The following is a 23,473-nucleotide window of genomic DNA, read 5'->3' as shown; positions in this document are numbered from 1 at the left end:
CCACTGAGCAAGGGCAGGGACCGAACCTGCAACCTCATGGTTCCTAGTCGGATTCGTTAACCACTGCGCCACGACAGGAACTCCTGGACGTTTTAAAATAGGTAAAGGTTGGCGTTCCCTTCATGGTTCAGTGGTTAACGTACCCGACTAGGATCCATGAGGATGCAGGTTCAATCCCTAGCCTTGATCAGTGGGTTAAAGATCCAGCATTTCTGTGAGCTGTGGTGGGGGTCGAAGACGCGGCTGTGGCGTCGCTGTGGCTGTGGAGTAGGCTGTAGCTCTGATTGGACCCCCTAGCCTGGGAACCTCCATATGCTGCCAGTGCAGCCCTGAAAAGCAAAACAAAAAAAAATAAAATTGGTAAAGGGTCAACGTGAGATCAGAGACATCAAAATTTTGGAATACCAGACCTCGTGGAACTCCAAGAAAATATAAAGTAGGAGTTCCCTGGTGGCTCAATGGGTTAAAGATTCAGCATTGTCACTTCTGTGGCTCTGGTTACAGCTGTGGCACAAGTTTGATCCCTGGCCTGGGAAACTTTCCCATGCCGGGGGGTCGTGGGCTAAGAACTGATGGCCTGAGTCCTGAAGGCATCATTAATATTTCATAGGGTCAGTTGAGGAAAGCTTGAAGGAAATAAGGTCTGACTGAAAGTTGAAGCAGATGATGAAAATGGTGGAATTGCAAGGAGGGAGGGGGAATATCATATCTAAGGCTCAGAAGACAGAACTGAGGATGCATCTGTGGTGATATTTTGCGATTGTCTCTTACAAAATTCCTTTAGGAGTTCCCGTCATGGCTCAGCAGAAATGAATCTGGCTAGTTATCCACAAGGATTCAGGTTTGATCCCTGCCTGGCCTCGCTCACGGGGTTAAGGATCTAGCATTGCTATGAGCTGTGGTGTAAGCCAGCAGCGGCTGCTGATTCTACCCCTAGCCTGGGGGGAGGGGGCGGAAGAAGCCCTTTATAGATAATTTTTTTTTTCTTTTTAGCCAGACCCACAGCATATGGAAGTTCCCAGGCTAGGGGTCGAATAGGAGCTACAGAGGCTGACCACAGCCACAGGGACAGCAACCAAGGATCCGAGCCTCATCTGTGACCTACACCACAACTTGCAGCAATGCTGGATCCTTAACCCACTGAGTGAGGCCAGGGATCGATCCTGTGTCCTCATAGATACTAGTTGGGGTCATTATCACTGAGCTGCTACAGGAACTCATAGAGGTAATATTCTTGACTATGAAAATAAGTGCTGAACCTACGCCATAGGTCTGAAGGAAATCAAACTATACACTAACTTTCATATCGCTTGTTCCTTCTATTATATTTATAATATCTTTGAGCTGGATTTCATGGCACTTGATGACTGATTTGGTGCCTGGTATGAGTGGAAAGGAGAAGGATTAAGTGTGGAATTAGATGAAGAATGTTTAGGAGTTCCCCGTCATGGTGCAGCGGAAATGAATCTGACTAGGAACCATGAGGTTGCAGGTTCGATCCCTGGCCTCGCTCAGTGGGTTAAGGATCCAGCGTTGCCGTGAGCTGTGGTGTAGGTCGAAGACATGGCTTGGATCCCATGTTGCTGTGGCTGTGGCGTAGGCTGGCAGCTCCAGCTCTGATTCGACCCCTAGCCTGGGACCCTCCATATGCCAATGGTGCAGCCCTAAAAAGAAAAAATATATATATATATATATGTAGGTGTATATATATATAGAATGTTTAGGGTATTGTAGCTAATTTGCCTCAGGGGTCATTGTCCATTTTTGAGATCGACCTGGAGAAGGTAAATGGGAACAGGAATGGGGAAGAGAGAACTCTAAAGGGGGCGTGTGAAACAAATAGGCCTTTTGGGTTATACACAGTCTCCTGGGAATGTCTGAAACCAGCATCTCCTCCACAGAGACTTTGATGCCTGAGGGGCCTGGGAAAGTTGTAGGGCGAATGCAAGCTGTTCCCACTGAGGTACTGCTCTAGAAAGCAGATGGTCCCTCAAGGTACCCATAATCACATGGGCACAGCAGACTCAACATTTATTTTAATTCATTTTTGTGAAGCACCATCTTCCTGCTGGTCACAGTGCGAGGTGTCGTCATTAGAGTGAGGCCCAAGACGCACCTATTCTCCTCAGGAAACTTCTTCCATTTATTAGTGAGGAGGACACTTTTTAATTTATTTTTATTTCCTTATTTTTGGCTTTTTAGGGCCACACCTGCGGCATATGGATGTTCCCAGGCTAGGGGTTGAATCAGAGCTGTAGCCGCTGGCCTACACCACAGCCACAGCAACACAGGATCCAAGCTGAGTCTGCGACCTGCACCACAGCTGCTGGCAACACCGGATCCTTAACCCACTGAGCGAGGCCAGGGATCGAACCTCATGGTTCCTAGTCAGATTCAATTCCGCTGTGCCACGATGGGAACTCCAGGACACTTTTTTAAAAATGAAGAATGCCAAGCTGGGTATTTCATAGGCCAAAGAACCAAATTATGTGTCTTTCACGGTGAAATTTTATGGATATCACGGGGGTAGGTATCTTTTTCTGCCTTTTTTTTTTTTTTTTTTTTTGCTTTTTAGAGCTGCTTGCATGGCCTATTGAAGTTCCCAGGCTAGGGGTCGAATCAGAGCTGTAGCTGCCGACCTACACCACAGCCACAGCAATGCCAGATTCAAGCTGTGTCTGCAACCTATACCACAGCACATGGCAATGCTGGATCCTTAACCCACTGAGCAAGGCCAGGGATCGAACCTGTGTCCTCCTGGTTCCCAGTCAGATTCTCTTCCACTGAGCCACGATGGGAACTCTTCTAAATCCTTTTTGAAAAACAGCTTGATGGAAACAGCATAAATTATATACCATAAAATTCACTTATGATACATGTATAATTCTGATTTCCAGTAAGTTAATAGAGCTGGCAACCATCACCACATTCTAGTTTTTTTTTAGATCATTTCCATCACCCCAAAAAGTTCCATTGTGCCTGTTTGCAGATAATCCCTGCTTCTGCTTCCAGCCCAAGGCAGCTACTGATCTGCTTTCTGCCTCTATAAATGTGCCTTTTCTGGAGGTCTCTGGTATCTTTGCAGGTTAAGGATCTGGCATTTTCACTGCTGTGCCTTGGAGTGCTGCTGTGGCATGGCTTTGATCCCTGGCCCAGGAACTTCTGCATGCCTTGGGGGTGACCAAGAAAAAAGAGAATTAAATTTGCCTTTTCTGGATAGTTCGTATATATGGAATCATACAAACTGTGGTCTTTGGCATCTGGCTTCTTTCAGCTGGCATAATGTTTTAAGGACCATCTATGCGGTAGCATTTAGCAGTAATTTATTCCTTTTTATTGATGAATAGCATTCCATATAAATTCTTTTGAAATTTCTTTTTTTTTTAGTTTTATTTAATTTAATTTAATTAATTAATTAATTTATTTTTTGTCTTTTTGCTATTTCTTGGGCCGCTCCCGCAGCATATGGAAGTTCCCAGGCTGGGGGTCTAATCGGAGCTGTAGCTGCTGGCCTACACCAGGGCCACAGCAATGCTGGATCCGAGCCGCGTCTGCAGCCTACACCACAGCTCACGGCAATGCCGGATGGTTAACCCACTGAGCAAGGGCAGGGATCGAACCCGCAACCTCATGGTTCCTAGTCGGATTCGTTAACTCTGCGCCATGGACGGGAACTCCTCTTTTGAAATTTCTTTATGTTTTGAGGCAACATTGACCGGGGTGCAAGAGCTCTGGTCTTCCTGTCCTGCCTCTGATTTTCAAGTGGCTGCTGACAAGTCCCTCCCATGTCTCAGCACCCACTTCTCTAGTTGTAAGATGAGAGGACTGGATCATATACGGTCTCTAATGTCTCTTCCTGTCCTTATTTATTTATTTTTAGCGCTTCACCCAAGGCATATGGAGGTTCCCAGGCTAGGGGTCTAATCAGAGCTACAGCTGCCGGCCTACACCAGAGCCCCAGCCACAGCAACGCGGGATCTGAACCGCATCTGCGGCCTATACCACAGCTTACAGCAATGCCCGATCCCCAATCCACTGAGCCAGGCCAGGGATCAAACCTGCATCCTCATGGATACTAGTCGGATTCTTTCTGCTGTGCCACAGCAGAAACTCCATCTTCTAGTTCTTTTTTTTTTTTTTTTTTTTGTCTTTTGTCTTTTGTCTTTTGTTGTTGTTGTTGTTGCTTTTTCTTGGGCCGCTCCCGCGGCATATGGAGGTTCCCAGGCTAGGGGTCGAATTGGAGCTGTAGCCACCAGCCTACGCCAGAGCCACAGCAACGCGGGATCCGAGCCGCGTCTGCAACCTACACCACAGCTCACGGCAACGCCGGATCGTTAACCCACTGAGCAAGGGCAGGGACCGAACCCGCAACCTCATGGTTCCTAGTCGGATTCGTTAACCACTGTGCCACGACGGGAACTCCATCTTCTAGTTCTTAAAAAAAAAACTATTTTGTATTTTTCCCAATCTTTCTTTTATTTATTTATTTTTTGGCCACACCCATGGCATGTGGAAGTTCTCTGGCCAGCCAGGGCTCGAACCCACACCACAGCAGCAACCCAAGCCACCGCGGTGACAATACCAGATCCTTAACCTGCTGAGCCACCAGGGGACGCCTCCTTTTTATTTTTCATGGCGCGCAACTAGGCCCAGTATTCCAAAATTTGGATGTCTCTGATCCCACATTGACCCTTTACCTGTTTTGAAACCTCCAACATATCCTTTATGAGAAACCTTCAGTTTAAAAAGGCTGCAGTTGGAGTTCCTGTCGTGGCACAGTGGTTAATGACTCTGACGAGTAACCATGAGATTGGGGGTTCGATCCCTGGCCTTGCTCAGTGGGTTAAGGATCTGGCTTTGCCATGAGCTGTGGTGTAGGCTGCAGACATGGCTCGGATCCACATTGTTGTGGCTCAGGCGTAGGCTGGTGGCTACAGCTCTGATTCGCCCCCTAGCCTGGGAACATCCATATGCCGCGGGAACGGCCCTAGAAAAGGCAAAAAGACAAAAAAAAAAAAAGGCTGCAGTTAAGGAAGAAAATGATTCCCACCAAGAGGAAAGGAAGCACTAAGGGGGGAAGGTTCCTGGATCTGAAAGGAGGAGAATGAACAAGTGAGATAACTAAGAAGAGGACAGAAAGTGGTGGGCCGCAGCAAGGGACAAAGTGTGTCAGACAGCCCCGAAGGTCAAAATCCAGGCCACGGCTACCTCGGGAGTAATAGGGATGCGGTGCCGAGAGAGGCAGGCCACCAGAGTGGGAGAGATGTTGAGGGCTAGGCCCCCCTCCCTGCTCTGTTCCCATAACCTCATTCATTCCCTCCACACTCCTTCCCAATCCCTCTCAGGCTCTCTGCTCCTTCGGCTCTGACCCCATTTCCTCAGGATCTCGTTCCCCGAGGAGCCCGGCCTGACATTTCAGACAGAGGCTGAGGGAAGGAGGTAGGTCAGAAAAAGACACTGTGTCTGCGTCATTTTATTTTTCCTTTTTGTAACTTCGGAACCTGGGGGCCAAAGACATAAGCAAAGTCTAAGGACATTTACCAGGAAGTTCAGAGATCGTCCCCCAGGTACCAAGGAATCAGGACTTCTCTATTCGCTGCTGAAGACGTGCTAGGGAGTATCAGATTCCGGAGGGTGAAAATGGTTGTTTGGAATTCCCATTCTTGTTGGTTATTGTGGCACAAATGGTAGGGTAGAGAGTCAAGGTGCCCCGGCTGTGGGACCAGACAGCGCCTTCCGAACTGGAAAGCTTCTCTTGGCTCTGACAACCCCAGCCTTCTCTTAGTTCAGTAGCCAAGCAGGATAAGACCTGCCTGCTGATCCTTTGATCTTTGAGAATTCTCCACAGCCTATCTTTTTAAAAAATTTTATGGCTGGGAGTTCCCATCTTGGTGCAGTGGAAACGAATCTGACTAGGAACCATGAGGATGTGGATTTGATCCCTGGCCTTGCTCCGTGGGTTAAGGATCCGGCATGGCTGTGGCTGTGGTGTAGGCCAGCGGCTGTAGCTCTGATTTGACCCTGAGCCTGGGAACCTCCATATGCTGCAGGTGTGGCTCTAAAAAAGCAAACAAAAAAACAAAACACACAAAAATTTTATGCCCGCACCAGTGGAATATAGAAGTTCTCAGGCCAGGGGTTGAATCCAAGTCATAGCTGCAACCTATACCACAGCTGCAATAATACCAGATCCTTTAACCTGCTCTGCTGGGCTGGGACTGAACCTGTGTCTCCACAGAGGCCTGAGCCTCTGCAGTCAGGTTCCTTTTTTTTTTTTTTTTTTTTTTTTTTTTTTTGCTTTTTAGGGCTGCACCCACAGCATATGGAGGTTCCCAGCTTAGGGGTCAAATTGGAGCTGCAACTGCTGGCCTATGCCACAGCTGCATCTGTGACCTATATCACAGCTCATGGCAATGCCAGATCCCTGACCCCTGAGTAAGGCCAAGGATCAAACCTGCATCCTTATGGATACTAGTCAGATTCATCTCTGCTGAGCCAGAAAGGGAATTCCATGCAGTTAGACTCTTAACCCACTATGCCATGGCGGGAACTCCTCCGCAGCCTCTTGTCCTTGGTAGTCTCTCAGACTTCTGCAGCTTTTAAGACCCCAGATGTTACCGGGACTGCTTGGGGAAGGGCTATACCCCAGACTCAGACCTGTAGGATACGTAACTCCAATTCCTTGAGTCCTCATATATCTGTCACAGCTGTGGAAATGCCAAGAGCAGGCTGGGATCAAGGGACTGAACATTTGCTGTGGGAACCCTCTGGGGCAAATAATTCTCCTATAGATGAAAAACAATTTATTGATATACTTGGTATAAATAATCCTCCATTTTTGATATTCTTTTGTGGGGGGAGGCGGGGGCAGCGCTGCACCTGCAGCATGTGGAAGTTCCCAGGCCAGGGATTGAACCTGCCCCACAGTTGTGACCTGTGCCACAGCTGTTGGCAATATCAGATCCTTAACCCACTGTGCCACAAGGGGAATGTCCCATTTTTGATGTTTTTGAGTGCCTGCCTCTGACATCCCTGAAAGCAGGACCCAGGTCATGTCTCAGTCAGAATAGCATCAAGCCTGCTTCTGCGTACAGGCTTCAAGCCTGCTGGACTGGGAACTCCAGAGTAGCCAGTGTGGCTCTGAACATTCTGTCCTTCCATAGTGCCCAGCTCTGTGGCACAGAGTGGTCATTTCAATCAATTTGTGACAAGTGAATTAACTGGTGACAATCATGTTGATAAAGATAACAGGGGGACATTGACAAAGGTTTTCTTGCAAGCTAGAAGATGCTTTAGAGGGTAAGATATCTCCCCTTAGCAAAGCACACAGCCTCTCCAAAGCCATGGCTTTTTAAATGGGAGGAAATAAACAGGGGTGGATCTTCAGATGAGGTCTTAATCCTCCCATCATGCCCGCACCAGGAGAAGCTGTCAGTGATAGAGAAGGGAATAAGAGACAGCTGGTTGGGCATGATACTTGGGTAAGGTGAGGACAGGGATCTCCTATGCATGCCTGCCTTCACGTTCCTCCAGCTAGGTCAACTTAGTGCCTTTTGCCAGCTTATCAAGAAAGACCATGACTCTCTGGACTCCAAAGATCCAATTCTTCAACTGTGCCACCTCACCGACTCTTCTTCCACCGTCCAGGCCCTCAATTGCTGGGACTTTGGCTTTAGAACAAAATTTAAACTCCATATCGTTGAGACTCCCCACATTAGCCGTCTCTCCCAGGGAAGAATGTCTCTGTCCAATAATGTGCCATTTTATCTTGAGAACAACTCCACGAGGTTGATGGAGCAGAGTTGATTCTGGCACAGAGAAAGGAAGCCATTTGCCCAAAGTATTTCGAGATTCCCCATTCCAGGGCTTTTACCTCTAACACACACTGTATAGCTCCACCAATAAAAATCACTCATCATCTCCTAACAGTGCTTGAGAATTTACATGTTGTGGATCCTAAAATGGAAAAAGTTGTCAGGTGTAAGAACAGATTTCAAGAAATCAACTGTCCCATCCTTTGGCTCTCAGTCAGACTAATGGTCTAGAAGTTGAGTGTTGGGAAAGTATTTGAATCTGGAGTCAAAAGACCTAGAATGTAGTCTGGCATCTGCCATTTACGAAGTGAACACTCTTGAGCAAGTCATCTAGCTTCTGTGACTTAGACTTCTGTAAAATTGGGACAATAATCTCTGCATTTTCTACATGTAATATTTTACCTATTACATGCCCATGGTGAAAATTAGATGATGCATATGAAAGCTATAAAGTACCAGACAAGTGTTAATTTTAACATCTCAGCCACATTTGCTCTTTGGAGACTATGTAAAATATGAATAGTAATCCTTCTGTGTTCATAAAAAAGTTATCCAAGAATAGAAATTGAGAGTTCATCTCAAGTCAGGCTGCCTGAGTAGTTCTGGGCAGTAAGTAATCTTCTTTCTGAAGCCTCAATGAAGAGGAGGTAATACCCATCTCATAGGTGTAGTCATGAGAATTAAATGAGGTAATGTATGCACAGTGCTTCACATGTAGCTGGCATAGAGAAAGGAACTCATTGAATGTTAGCTGCTACCATTACTGATTTTATTAATGAAGATGTAAGGCAGGATGGTCCAAAAAGACCTGATAGAGAGAGCTGAGCTAGGAATCAAAAAGACTCACCTTTTGGGGTCTCAGTTTTCTACTTGCACTATAATAAGAACCCATGATTTTTCTTTTTCCAGATTGCCATGGGGATTAAAAGAAAAAAAAGCTATATGAAGACTTTGAACTAACTGAAATTGATGAACATTATAAATTACAAGATTAAAAAAAAACATAGTTAAATGTCTAAAGACTTTTTATCAGTTCATCAGTTTTTGCTCATTCCTATCTGCCTTTGGTAAAGTTGTCCCCCTCATGGCATGACAGCATCTCCTTGCCCTGTCAGTAAAAAAGATTTCAAATGTCATCCCTTGAAGTAAATTATTCAAATCTGCAAGAATACACTCTTTGCAAAGAAAACCTTTCTTCAGAATGTTCCATTGCCTCAATTTGTTCTCTATACTTAGGATGATTTTAATATTCATCCAACTCTTGAATTTCCACTTTGGGTATTATCTGCTTTCAATATTTAATCCCAAGAATGACCTTTCCGTGCCTTGCAGCATGCTCCCAGACTACCTCCTTTTCTCTGATTAGTTAGTATGGCTTCAGGGAATACCTCCATTTTAACATTAAACTGGGCAAAAACAGAAATAGAAAGATAAATCTGCAGCAAGATCAAAAATAGATATCATCGCTAAATATAAATCTGGAGGGAATTACCTAATTATTTGGATGGTCCCTTATCACAGACAATCCAGGGTCGATTGCCCGTCACAGTTTTCCATATAGAGCACAAAATGGTTAATGAATATATCAACAGTAATAGTTTTTTCTTTTGAAGAGTAATCATTTTTGACAGTAACTTAAGTGCTGTTTTCTTCCCCAAATGTCTTCATGTATATTATAGTATGTGATTTTCACAACTGCATTCTCTTTAGGGACCATCCAGATTCATTTTGACTTGTAAGTCAGAGAAGGTGGAACTGGGAAGACCAGGACTTGCTAATGGAATCACTGTGCAAATGTGGTCAACTTTCTCAGTCACTTTGTTCCTTCCACTCTGCTGAGCTAGACTTGGACGATTCTGAAGGGAAATTCCCTGCTCCTTTTCAGTCTCAGGCTAATTTACAGGCTAGCAGCTGCTTTTTTTAGGTTGGACCAACACCAAGTAGGGAATTGGAAATGTGGAGAAAGACAAATGTAGTGTCACAGGAGGCACAGTAGCCATTAAATGCACGGATGTAATGCAAATCGCATGCAAATGTATGCAAACTTTGTATTAATTTGTAGAATCTTAATTTGGAGCTAACAAACAGCATAGAGATTCTATGAGGATCCAAAATTAATGTTTTTAGGTTAAACCAAAAGTAGTGCTTTTTCAAGTTACTGCTTTCTCCATGCTTGTCCAGGACTCAACTGCCCAAAGTTTGACACTCCTCCCTACCCCCCGCCCCGCCCCCAATGATTTCGCTAGTGCTTCCTAGCGATTCCTTCTTACACGCGGCCCCGCCCCCGCTCAGCCTGACGTCACGTGACATCGTATTTGCATACTACCTGTGACTGGGTGTGACGCTCCCCTTTTCTGCCTCTTCTCATTGGCGGCGCCGTAGAACCAGCCCTCTTGTGGGCCGACCAATCAGCGGACCTTCGGACCTAGGCCAGCCGGCAGGGGTGGGGTGGAGGTGGGGTCTTGGGTTGGATCGCTAGGCATATTGACCAGTCATCCTCTGGAAAGAGAAGATCAAGCCGAGGATTGGTTGAGAGGAGGGGCCTGGGGATCTGTAGGCCAATGAGAGCTCTGGGCTGAGGGGGCCGGTCTCTGCCCGGTAGGGCTGATAAGCAGCCGCTGCGGGGGTTGGGGGGCTGTGTGGGGTTCGCTGTGAGGCGGAGGCAGGCAAGCGGTCGGGCGGGCGGGCGGGTGATGGCGGGGGCCGCAGCGGGCGGCCGAGGCGGAGGTGCCTGGGGGCCGGGGCGTGGAGGGTCCGGGGGGCTCCGGCGTGGCTGCTCTCCCCCAGCCCCCGCCGGCTCCCCCAGGGCTGGGCTTCAGCCGCTCAGGGCCACAGTCCCTTTCCAGCTGCAGCAGCCGCACCAGCGCCGGGACGGGGGTGGCCGCGCAGGTGAGCCGGGCCTGGAGCGGGTGCTGGGGAGGGATCCATTGGGGGAGGGGGAGCGCGTGACGGGGGGGAGGGGTATGGGGAGAAGTGTTGCGGGGAAGTGATAGCTGCGAGTGAAGAGAAAAGGGGTCGCGCAAAGTCTGTAAGGAAAGAAGGAGCGTGAGCTAGGAACCAAGAACGCGGAGTGCCCCGCCGGGACTGGGTTGCAGGGAGTCGGGGCCGGGAGGTGAGGGGAGGGACCTGGCAGATGGAGGCTGGCTTTGGGGGCGTAACCAAAAAAGTGGGCAGAGGTGTCGTGTGGGACCTGAATGGAAGATGCAGGGGTGGCTGCGAGGTGTAAGGAAGGAGTGAGTGGTGCGTGATGGGGGCGCCCTATCTAGGGCTTGCTCCTCCTGGAGCGAGGAGCCGGTGGGCGCAGGACATCTGCACGGGGAGGGGGAGGGGCATGGAGCAGAGCCCCGTGGAGCCATGTGTTAGTTCTCCAACTTGAGTTTGGCCCCAGCGTCTCACTCTGCAGCTCTGGAGTTCCTTTCCCCACCACTTAACGTGCGCTTCCCTATGCCACCTTCTGGAGCTGCGCTCATCTGAGCCGTTGGAAATTAGTTTAACGGCTTTTACTACCGTGGAAACTCTTCGCTCCTATTCCCTACATTCCTATTGCTGTGGCCCAGGAGTTCTAAGTTCCCACATCATTGATCAGCTTGATATGGCTTGCTTATTCCAACCATCATGCGTGAGTGTGCTTGTGCGTATAGGACAGTTAGCCCCCTGCCTCCCCCCCCTCCCCCGCCCCCGGCAAGGCTGTTTTGTCTTGGGCATGTCAGTCAATGTGGCAGTGGGTTGAGGGCTACAAGCAAGTAGAGTGTGGCAAATACTCCCCCCCACCCCCACCCCCGCCACACACACTTTTTGAACGGCACCAAAAACTTGCCTTAATAGCAGCTTGATTCGATAAATGTGGGGAAACTAGGGGAAAGCAAGCTTAACCTGACTTTCACACTCAGAAGTTGTAATGGATCCACTGCAAATGCAGGCAGTTAGGAATGGGAAAAGGAGCCTACTTACATGAGGACGTTGGCAATAAGTTGAAAGTGAGGCTTGCATCTGATTCACACCAGATGTGAAAAGATCACTGCACACTTCCAAAGCCTCACAGTCTACCAAACGTACAAAAGTCATGGTTCTTGCCATCTGATAGTTAATGACATTCTCTAAACCAGAGTTTCTTGAGCTTTTTGTGATTACAAAGCACACCCTCTCCAGAAACTATAGCTGCTACAGTGCTTTCCTAGGTAGGAATGGGATTAAGAAGGCCTCTGAGGTAGAAAGCCCAGGTCTGTGTGGACCTCACTGTAAATGTTAGCATTGCCTCTTGGAATGCAGAAACTTGGTCAAATCTGGTAGCAAGATGGTAACCAACTAGTAAAAGTATGTCCAGAATCTGATGGTGTCGAGGAAGGCAATGCCCAGACAAACTCACGCCTATCAGGAGCTGCTGTAAAGCAAACCACAAGAATACAAACCTATTCTGAGTTTTGTTTGTGCTTCCTTGGAGTCCAGGGATGTTAGCCGTACAGCACGCACCAGAACCTTAGTCTCTTTTCAGTAGAAATCCATAGAAAGCCTGCCTGTGCAGTAGCTGCAAATGTAGTAGTCGTCATATTTTAAGAGCAGTTTTTTTTGTGTGTGCCTACTCTAGAACTGATACTAAAAGGACAAACAGTGATGGATGTTGTGGAAAGAAGAGTGTAGGTTTGGATGATTGGGTTCTTCACATGGCCTGTTCCTTTTTAGGGCCCTAAGATGTTGGTGAAAAGCATAGGACGCAAGAGCTCTGCACAATTTGTTGGACAATTTAAGGCAGATTGGGTGATCTCTCACATAGGGATTGGGCTGATGGCGTGTTTCTCCACCTGTTAGCATCCCAGAAGCACTGAGAAGGCACTTACCTGGTCTGTCGTGAGATTATCTGTAGGTTTTCAGTGGGGCAGGAGGAGGAAAGAGTGACCTGAGCCTGTGGACTGCTTTGTGGCCAGACATTGTGGGAATGTCCCTGGTCATTGGTTTGAGAGCCCAGCAGGCCTTCTACAAGTTAACTTTTACCCTTATATGCGTTCAGATTGTTTCCATTCCTCGGCCTTGAGCTGTGGCAGAAGTGGTTTCCTCTGGGCCCGTAGGGTATATGTGAGAGAAGGAAATGCCTTGCAGTCATAAACCCTTAAGAATGGTTTTGAGGGCCAGAGTACCTGGATTTCGAAGCCAGCTTTTACTAGCTGGGTGCCTTGGAAGAAGCGAACTTCTGGGCCTCAATTTCTTCATCTGTAAAATGCAAATAGTAATAACTACATCATAAGAATCAAATGAGTTAACAGCTAGAAAGTGCTTAGCACAGTGCCTGGCAAATAGAAGGTGCTCATGAGCCTTTGCTGCTGCTCGTATTGCTGTTATTCTCTCCACCCCGCCAAGGTGAGAGCACTGTTGGCCAGAGCGCATTGCCTTTTCAGGCTTCAAAGAGCAAACCCATCTTGGTCTGAAACCAGTACTGCAGGTTTCAGAATTTCAGGGCCTCCCCTGGCACTTCTGTTCGCTCATCTTTTAAAACGGGCTTTCCAAGCAGGGCTCTGAAACCCAACTGTTTCAAAAAGCATGTGAGCCGGGCCTGGCTTTCAGGAACAATTGAGTGTCGTCACTGTTTCTCTTTCCCATCTCCAAGTGACGTAGTGCTCAGGGCTGTGCAGTTATCTCTCCACCACACACCCTGTTGTGTTCTTGACAAGATATATTTGATGTTAAAAAAAAAAAAAAAAAAAGTGGGGAGTTATGGCGGAAAGAGCAGGATTTACCTCCTGTGGCCATTCATCTGTAAGGGATGTTTCCCTAAAGTGAAGAATGGCTTCATTTTTTATGAGCCTGGGCTTGGGGTGTGGAAGGCAGAAGAGAGTGGAGAGAAAACTGAAGGTCAGTTCTAAGAAGCTAAGAGCCATAGTGGGTAACAGAAACACAGGATAAATGTCTTACTGCAATTTCCCCTTTCATTAAACTGTCCTTTGTCTTATGGCAGTTGGAGGCTGCAGACATTTCTAATCTTCCAGGACCACTGATGATGGACAAAAGGGGGCCAGGTGAATTGTTCAGCCTTCCAGTCTTTCCTCTCCTGTTGAGGGTCTGTCTCCATGGCCCTAGAATGAAGCTAATGTTCAGTCCAGCTTTGCACATCCTTCTCTAGTGGGCCAGCTGGATGCTAGGGGAGCCAAATGCTGCCTCTGAACCTCCTCTGTCCTGCAGGTTTCTTCTTCTTCTTCTTTTTTAAAATTACTTGATGAATTTTATTACATTTATAGTTGTACAACGATCATCACAATCAAATTTTATAGGATTTCCATCCCCCAGGCTTCTTAAGCTGGGGCTTGGCATTTATGGCCTGAAGGCCAAATCCAGGCCTCTGCCTGTTTTTGTAAATAAAGTTTTATTGGAACACAGCCATGCGCCTTCATTTAGGGATCGGCTGTGGCTGCTTTTGCACATGGACAGACTTTGAGTAGCCTTGCACAATGACAGAGTTGAGCAGTTGTGATGGAGACCAAATAGCCCACAAAGCCTAAAATATTACTACACGGCCCCTTATAGAAAAAAAAGAGGTGGCCTGCCCCTTGTCTTCAGTAATGCTCCTGACCCATATTCCTCTATGAGTTTCAAGTGTGTGGAGTATATGCCTCCACAGAAAATCCCAAGGGGAGAAGAAAAGGAACCAGCCCATATTCACACTGATGTTTTAGGGGAAAAGAAACAGGAATCATAAGCTTCCAGTCGTTCTGATCTTTGTAGATCCGCCTGTGTGGATCCAGGTTCTGGTCTCTGTAGATCCGCCTGTGTGGATCCAGGTTCTGGTCTCTGTAGATCCGCCTGTGTGGATCCAGGTTCTGGTCTCTGTAGATCCGCCTGTGTGGATCCAGGTTCTGGTCTCTGTAGATCCGCCTGTGTGGATCCAGGTTCTGGTCTCTGTAGATCCGCCTGTGTGGATCCAGGTTCTGGTCTCTGTAGATCCGCCTGTGTGGATCCAGGTTGCCCACCCCCACCCTGGCCAGGTGACACATGTTTGGTAGATACAAACTAATTAGGATTTCCATAAAAGCTTAACTGTCGGGCAAATTTGCATCCCCTCCCTGCTGCCTCTCCTTCCAAACCTAACAACCTACAACGGCTGTGGAACACATTTCACAATCAAATGGAAATGACTGTAGGCTTATCTCCTGCTTGGGATTTTTCTCCTTATCTTTTATTTTTCTGAGCAGATCGTTGAGCGCCAGCGGTAGTGACGGCAGCCCTAAAATACTGACTTCCCCACAGGGACATAGGAAGGGTTTATTTCAAATGTCCATTAGGTGCTCCAGGATGGCCATTTCAGTGAATGTAAGGCAGCATTGTTAGGAGCAGTGCTATTGGTAATTATTAAACTCCTTTCCTTGCAGAGCCTTGCAAACTTAGTCCTTGGGGGATGGGGATGGAACCATGGAAAAGAAGTTGCTTATTAGAGACCCTGAGAAAAAGCCCTCATCAAACCACGGTCCTTCTGGACCTGGGTGCTAGAAATAGCCTGGAGTGTAGAAGAGGGAGCAACTTTTCTGTGCCAGGGAGCCATCCTGCGATAATGAGGCTTGAGGGTGCAGTTAAAATCCTTTAAGAGCTACAATTGGCCTTTGAAAACCTGTGATTGAGGCAGCTTCTGTTCGGGAGGCATCAAACAGCAGGCGCTTCCCAACCTGACACTGCTGACTTGCTTTTGACAGCTTTGCTGGCACTAGGCACGTGGTTAGCACGGTGCAATGCCGAGGTCTCTCTTAAATGTTCTCCCCAGGGATGGCATCCTTGGAATTGGGGACCACAGTACCTAACTACTTTGTCCTTTTGGTACTCAAGGGAGGGTGAGTTCATGCATTCTTCGGCAGTTTGGACAAAGGATCATATCGATGGGAAGCTCTCCTCTTGGGTAACGGAGCAAGGATGTTTAAACCCTTTGAGGTCAAAGACGCTATCATACATATCAGAGGCTGTAGGTATGACCCTGTTGGCTCAAATGCTTCCCTCGACTTCCCTGGGCTGAGTCATTACTGCACAGGCAGCTGGGAGCCCTCTTAAAGGGCTGGAAGGGAAGCCCTTGTGTTTCCTTCCCAGTTCACAGTGAAGGTGGGTGGCCAAGAGCAAGTTAGTTTAGTGAGACTCGAATGTCCCTTCGTGGGTTAGTAAGGGTTTTTTTTTGTTTTTTTGTTTTTTGTCTTTACTAGGGCTGCACTCGTGGCATATGGAGGTTCCCAGGCTAGGGGTCTAATCGGAGCTGTAGCCACCGACCTACACCACAGCTCATGGCAACGCCGGATCCTTAACCCACTGAGTGAGGCCAGGGATTGAACCCGCAACCTCATGGTTCCTACTCGGATTCATTAACCACTGAGCCACGACAGGAACTCCGGTTAGTAAGTTTTATCCCCCTTGGAGATGGGTAGAAGAGGGAGCTGGGAGGAGTGGGAGCAGAGAAAAGTTGAGTGGGGGACTTGGTCCACTTTCCACCTCTGCCTGGGTAGAGGCTTGACAGAGGGCACCATGACGTGGTGTGCCGGTTGATGAATTAACCAAACATTAGCCAAATCTCTTCGCCTTGTTAGAGCCAACACAAATCCCCATCTCAGAGAGAAAAGAGTGTGGGGTTTTATTTGAAGTAATAAATGATCTGTGCTCCAGTTCTTCTCCAGTCGTGTGGAACTTATGAAGGGGCTGTTGTTCTTGGGAACAGCTGTTTGGTGGGAGGCTCTGGACAGCTGGCAGCTCGCGCTCAGGCCTCTGGCTCATGGTCCCCACGGAACCTCTTGATTTTGAAAACCCTTCCCAGCCCTTTGCTTTCTCCTCCACGCTTTTCCTCCGGGTCACTGCAAAGCTGGATGCCCAGCTTGGAGTCATTTAAATGTTTATCCTTAGGCCCCGAGTAAGCCTCTATTGACTTTTACTGTGTGGGAGCACCGCACAGCCAATCAAGGGTGGCTTTAATGAACTTAAAAGAATGCTATCAAAGTATTGCATCATCACAGGAAAACTTTTAACTCCAGCCCCCGGGGGGCCTGGAACTGAAGTCTGGGCTGTGTACAGACACTTACCCTGCCTGCTCACAGGCCCCAGACAGCTGACACTGGGGGTGGCCCAGCGCTTTGGGCTCAGCTCCTCCTGCACATTTCGGAAAGGGTGGAGGTTGCGGGAGGCCTGGGCAAGTCCTCTGAGGGCTTTTGGTTGATCTGAAGCGTAGGCTTCGGGGGTGGGGGAGTTTTCTCTCAGAGGCTGCCTGAGTGTGGCTTCTTAGAGTTGGGGAGTACTTGGCAGGCAGAGTGGTAAGCTTGAGGTCCCTCTTCTCTCACCCTGTGCTCCCTGTCTTGCACATAGAGGGTGGCTTTTCTGGGGGGTCGGGGGGACTTGTGTTACCAAACCTAAGTCTAGTCTGCCACCTGCCTTCCCACCTGAATCCCTCATCATCTGGTCCTAAATGAAAACACACAAGAAAGCTTGAGGTCTAACCTCCTTAAGAGGCGGAGATACCAGAGTTCCCGTTGTGGCTCAGCGGAAACAAATCTGACTCACATCCAGGAGGATGCAGGTTCAAACCCTGGCCTTGCTCAGTGGGTCAGGACTCCGACATTGCCGTGAGCTGTGGTGTAGGTCACAAATGTGGCTCGGATCTGGCGTGGCTGTGGCGTAGGCCAGCACCTGTAGCTCTGATTTGACCCCTAGCCTGGGAACTAACATATGCCTCAGGTGTGGCCCTAAAAAACAAAAAAATAAAAAGATTAAAAAAAAAAAAAAAAAGCAGCAAGAGTTCCCGTCGTGGTGCAGTGGTTAACGAATCTGACTAGGAACCATGAGGTTGTGGATTCGGTCCCTGCCCTTGCTCAGTGGGTTAAAGGATCCGGCGTTGCCGTGAGCTGTGGTGTAGGTTGCAGATGTGGCTTGGACCCCACGTTGCTGTGGCTCTGGCAGAGGCCAGCGGCTGCAGCTCCAATTGGACCCCTAGCCTGGGAACCTCCATAGGCCGCGGGAGGGGCCCAAAGAAATAGCAAAAAGACAAAAAAAACCAAACAAACAAAAAACAAAACAAAAAAAGCAAAGGTAGGATTAAACATACAGCTCTAAGAACAAATTACTAACACATGTGCCAGCGAATAAACTATACATTCAAGCCGGAAGAGACATAGAATGAGGGAATAGTCAGTACTAGTTAGGGTTAATTAGAGAATTACTGAGATGTCTCCAGTAAGCTCTTTTTTTTTTTTTTTTTTTTTTTTTTTTTTAAATAAATTAGCCAGTGTATTTTCCCTAAGGTTAAATGAAATTTTTTCTGTCTCCTCTCCCGTCCCTGTTGAAAGTGGCCGTGGTGTGTCCTTGTTTGGTCAGCTGTGTCCCTTAACTTTCTCAAATCTCTTTAGCCCCTTCTGCCCCATGCTGGAAATTGTGTGCCTGCCTTTTTAAAAGGTAGGCACCTCATGTTTCCAGTTCAAGTGCAGTGGAACTCACCCTGCAGCTTGAACAGATTTGAGTGTTTTTGCAGAGGGAGGGCCGGGGCAGATGGGGAGTGTCGTGCTCAATAAATACTTGTTGGATGGAGTTGCTGGAAAGGCAGCAGGGGTGGGGAGAGTGAGCCACACTTCCCCAGGCGCACTGCACATGGCTTTTCCCACTCCTGGTCCGCACACACTGTGCCCCCTTTATAACACCTTTCATTAGCTACTTACAAGGCACCCCTACCCCCCACCCCTCCCGAAGTGTGAGTGTTCCCTCTCTTCAAATCACTGGGCTCCCATTCATCCTGGTCATTGGGCTCAAAGCCCAGCGGGTGGCAAAGACGTGGCATTTCCATGGCTGTCTGCTAGGCCTGTAGGTTCTCTTCCCCACACACTTAAAGCCAGAGGGTGAGCCTGGGCGGGTAGTTACCAGGTTGATCCATGGAAACAGCCAGTGTCGAGGATTTTGTTGTGATTTTGTAAAAGAGCCGGAAGACCTGGCTTTAGGCTTAGACGGGGATATGGGTGAGAGGCCAAGGAGCCCGAGATGAACACGGGATGTCCTTTTGGCTCCAGGTGGATTTGCACCAGATTCCCAGTTGTGCTAGAAAGGAAAGCAGGAGACCAAAATCTGAAGTAGCGACGTTTTTGGGGCTGGGGAGCAGAATGGTCTGTTGGCCCGAGGGTGGCTTCAGAGGTGTGTGATCAGGCAGGAAGCCAGGCACCACCCTTTCTCCTTTCCCTACCAAATGGGGGAAATGCTGGAAAGACACTGTCACGGTCATTCTCCAAGCCCTACATTGTCGTCCATGGAGCCTGGGCTCCCCTGCCCTTCAAGCTGCCAACTGCGGGCCTTTGGCTTAGCCAAAACGGTTTTAGCAACCTACCCGGCTGGGGGTAACTTTGAGCAGAGTAAGAATGTGATTGCGAGGAAAGGCAGGCGGTTCCTCTTCCCTCCTCCCGTCTTGTCTCCCCCATCTGCCACACTAACTGCCCTTTAAGAGTTTTCTGGGCCCTGCGAGTGTTTGATGGCCTACACGGCTTGCAGCAAACCTCGGCTGATAACGTGTGTGCTCCCTGCCCCACACCTGCAAGCTGGCTGAGAACCTGACGCCCAGCCCCCGGTTTGGGGACCGTCTTGCAACTCATGCCCATCAGATAAGATACACACATTGGAGCTGAGGGTGGAGTGGGTAGCGTTTGGCATGACAGAAGGGATGTAGCCAGAGAGCTCTCATGGTATCACATCGTCTGGGTTTCGAGGCTGGGGAGAGGAGGCTGTGCGAGGCGCGTCCACGTGGTATGTGCACATCTTAATGCTGAAGGCGGCACCTGGACACTTTCTCATTAGAGCTGTACCCCTGGGGCGTTTTGTGTTCACAGGCGGGTAAAGCACCTGCCTGTGTGGAAAGAAAGAGGCTGTGGATCCCAACTCTGGAAGGCCCCAGAGTTCATCTGCAATTTTCAGGGAAGTTGAGAGTATGGATAGTATTAGGTTTTTTTTGTTTTGTTTTGTCTTTTGCCTTTTCTGGGGCCGCTCCCGTGGCATATGGAGGTTCCCAGGCTAGGGGTCAAATAGGAGCCTACACCAGAGCCACAGCAACACAGGATCCGAGCTGCATCCGTGACCTACACCACAGCTCACAGCAACGCCGGATCCTTAACCTACTGAGCAAGGTCAGGGTCGAACCCGCAACCTCGTGGTTCGCAGTCGGATTCGTTAACCACTGCACCATGACGGGAACTCCAAGGTTTGTTTGTTTTTGTCTTTGTTTTTGCTTTTGCTTTTTAGGGCCGCACCCACAGCATATGGAAGTTCCCAAGCTAGGAGTCCAATCAGAGCTGTAGCTGCCAGCCTACACCACAGCCACAGCAATGCAGGATCCGAGCCGCATCTGTGACTTACACCACAGCTCAGGGCCACCCCAGATCCTTAACTCACTGAGCGAGGCCAGGTCTGGATAGTGTGGTTTTGACAACATGTTCCATGTGTTTAGCTCTTTGTTGCTCGCAGTTGGTACCCTCAAACCTTTCTTGTCTATTGTCACAACCGTCCTGCAGGTGCAGGTGGCATTTGTTTTTGCAGATAAGGAAACTGAGGCCCCGAGAGGAAGTGACTTGCCCAAGATCTTATGACTAATAAAGCCCTTCTTCCTGATCCAAGGCTCTTCCCACTTCTGTGCGGAGAGCTCGTGGTAAATTTCCTTCCAGCCTGGCATCCTCTGCTGCCTGCCCGGCACATGCCCAGCCTGTTTCCCTTCTGCTTGTATACCTGTATTCCAGGGGCAAAAATTTATTTGTTTCACTGGTCAAAAGACAATTGAAGAGGAAAGTGGACAGCAAGGAAGTCCCTTTGGCACCCCATAAGTAACTGTCCACTTGGTTTGGCTGAGGGAGGGTGATGGCTGTTACATTACATGTGTGATCCGGTGGTGGCTTTTGAGTGTTTCCAACTGGTTTGAGATATGCAGTTTCGTGTGGAATAAGAAGCTAGCTAGGGCCCAGGAGGCAGGCAGGGTTTGCCTGCTTCTGTGGGGTCATGATCGTGGTTACTGAGCTTGGGGCCATGTCTGAGAGATACTCTTAAGATGAAGCTTATAAGAAAGGGTGTCTCTCTTATGTGTGACTGTGTGGAACCCCCCCACCCTCGCCCAAAAGCACCCAGGAGTCAGTGTGGGTGGCGCATTCCTATGGTGGGGGGGCAGGATAGGTGTAGGTGGCATTGTGTCATGGGTGACAATTTAGTCCTCCATGTGGGGAAGCCCTGGGGCAGACCCCCCTGCACCCCCTCCTCATGCTCCACCTGAGCCTGTCTCCATCTCCCAGCTTCAGATTAACCGGGAGTGGAGTCATGGTGTTGCGTGAGTGTCTTTATGAGACAAGCATGTGCCCAAAAAGGGGACTAACAGGCACTTGAACTCAGGAGAAAGCTCCATCTAGGGACTTGGCATCAGGGAGAATTGCCTGGCCTGCTTCATAGGTTTGGGGCAGCTCTTACCTCCTGTCTTCTTTTGCAAAACCAGATTTTGTATACAATTCTTTTTTTTTTTTGGTCTTTTTGACATTTCTTGGGCCGCTCCCGCGGCATATGGAGGTTCCCAGGCTAGGGGTCGAATTGGAGCTGCAGCTGCCAGCCTCTGCCACAGCCACAGCCACAGCAACACGGGATCCAAGCCGCGTCTTCGACCCTCACCACAGCTCAGGGCAACGCCGGACCCTTAACCCACTGAGCAAGGCCAGGGACCGAACCCGCAACCTCATGGTTCCTAGTCGGCTTCGTTAACCACTGCGCCACGACGGGAACTATGTATACCATTCTTGAAGAGCCTAATAACCATATGCTTATGTGGTGGAACTTTTCATTCCCATTTATTTCTCAACTGCATAAGGTAAAGTCCCACTGTAACAAAAATTATGAAAATGGTTCTATGTAATAAAATTGTTTCCATGGTTCATATACATGTTTTTGTTATTGTGTTTTGTGGTTTTTCTCATTTAAAGAAAAAGAGCAACCAGCTAGCTAATGTGACAAGCACTTTTTCTGGGCCTTGTCCATGTCATAGTTCATCTCGAAACCACAACACTTGAGTGTCTTGCTGTCGAGGCAGGGAGTGGGGAGCTGGGCTGCAGAACCATCTCCAAGTAGCATGGCCCCCTTTGCTTTTCTCTCTCTCTTTTTTGTCTTTTTGTCTTTTTAGGGCCGAACCCGCGGCGGCATATGGAGGTTCCCAGGCTGGCGGTCCAATTGGAGCTGTAGCCTCCGGGCTACACCACAGCCACAGCAACGCCAGATCTGAGCCACATCTGCAACCTACACCACAGGTTGCGGCAATGCCAGATCCTTAACCCACTGAGCGAGGCCAGGGATTGAACCTGCAACCTCATGGTTCCTAGTCGGATTCGTTAACCACTGAGCCATGACGGGAACTCCCCCTTTGCTTTCTCTTTTATCTCCAACCTCCCACCCTCCTGTCTGCCCTGGTTGTCTTTAGACAGACCACAGCACAAAACCTGACAAAGGGCAATATGTGTGAGTATCTGAATGTGAAGGGGTGTGTGTGTGTGTGTCTTGAGTGTGAATGTGTGGGTGCCAGGGATGAATGTGGGAGAGGGTAGGCCTGAGTGTGTGTCAGGCAAAGAGCACGTGAAAGAAAACAAAGGATAGGAGTTCCCATCGTGGCTCAGTGGTTAATGAACCTGACGAGTATCCATGAGGACGCGGGTTTGATCCCTGGCCTTCTTCAGTGGGTTACGGATCTGGTGTTGCCGTGAGGCGTGGTGTAGATCACAGACATGGTTCCGATCCCGCATTGCTATGGCTGTGGTGTAGGCCGGCAGCCACAGCTCCAGTTAGACCCCTAGACTGGGAACCTCCATAGGCTAAAAAAAAAAAAAAAAGAAAAAAGATAAAAAACAAAAGAAAACAAAGGATAAAGTAAACGGGGCAAGTGTTGAACAGATTTGGCAAATCTGGATGAAGGGTATATGGATGCTCTGTGTACACTTCTTGTTCTAACATCTACATGTTTGAAATTATTTCCAAATAAAAAGTTGAAAAAAATGAATGTATGCTAGACTCATTGGACTGTACCAGGAGTTCTCTAGAATGGAAATTGTCTTCTGTCGTCCTTATAACATCTCTTATTCTCCCCATTTAACAGAAAGAACAACTGGAGTCCAAAGAAGTTAAGTGACTCGTCTTGAGGTCATGTAGCCCATTGAGGCGGAGGCAGGATTTGGGCCCAGGTATTGACCGTAATGGTAGGAGACCGCAGCTTGTCCCTGCGACTCAAGGTGGGCAGGGTTGGCAGCAGAGTCTGAGAATCACTGGGTGCCTGCTGCCATGTGTTCGAGTCCAGTCCCACATTGACCCAGTGGTGGGGTCAGCAGGGTCACAGCAGGCTGCTGAACCGCACTGAGCATGCTCAGGATGTCCAGGTACCTTCGAGGGAAACTGTTTCCTTATTCTGAGAGATGCTCTCACTCTTCTCTTTGCTCTCTTCTTTTCTTAAAAATACGTGAAATTGGAAGGCTGTCATGTGCCAGGGCCGGGGAGTAATACTGCCTTGCATTTTATAGTAGAAATCTGAGGGGGAAAGGAGGTGAGCTTTGTTTAGAGAGCAATGCCAGTTCCTGCTATGGCGCAGGAACGAGGATCCGGCATTGTCTCTGCGGTAGTGCGGGTTCGATCCCCAGCCCCACAGGCGGCGGGTTAAGGATCCAGCGTTGCCATAG

General features: G+C 48.6%; 1 protein-coding gene across 1 annotated transcript in view; it reads left to right on the top strand.

Moving 5' to 3' along the window:
- Positions 10,458-23,473, top strand: part of FAM117A (family with sequence similarity 117 member A) — a 54,566-nt gene continuing 41,550 nt past the window's right edge. The window contains exon 1 of the mRNA XM_003358095.5: positions 10,458-10,703. Coding sequence (XP_003358143.2) covers positions 10,508-10,703 — 196 coding nt within the window. The 5' untranslated portion in view covers positions 10,458-10,507. The remainder of the gene's footprint in view (positions 10,704-23,473) is intronic.

The sequence above is a fragment of the Sus scrofa genome, chromosome 12, assembly GCF_000003025.6.
Source record: "Sus scrofa isolate TJ Tabasco breed Duroc chromosome 12, Sscrofa11.1, whole genome shotgun sequence".
NCBI lineage: Eukaryota > Metazoa > Chordata > Mammalia > Artiodactyla > Suidae > Sus > Sus scrofa.
The sequence above is the reverse complement of the archived record's forward strand: the minus strand, read 5'-3'. Positions and strand labels throughout refer to the sequence as shown.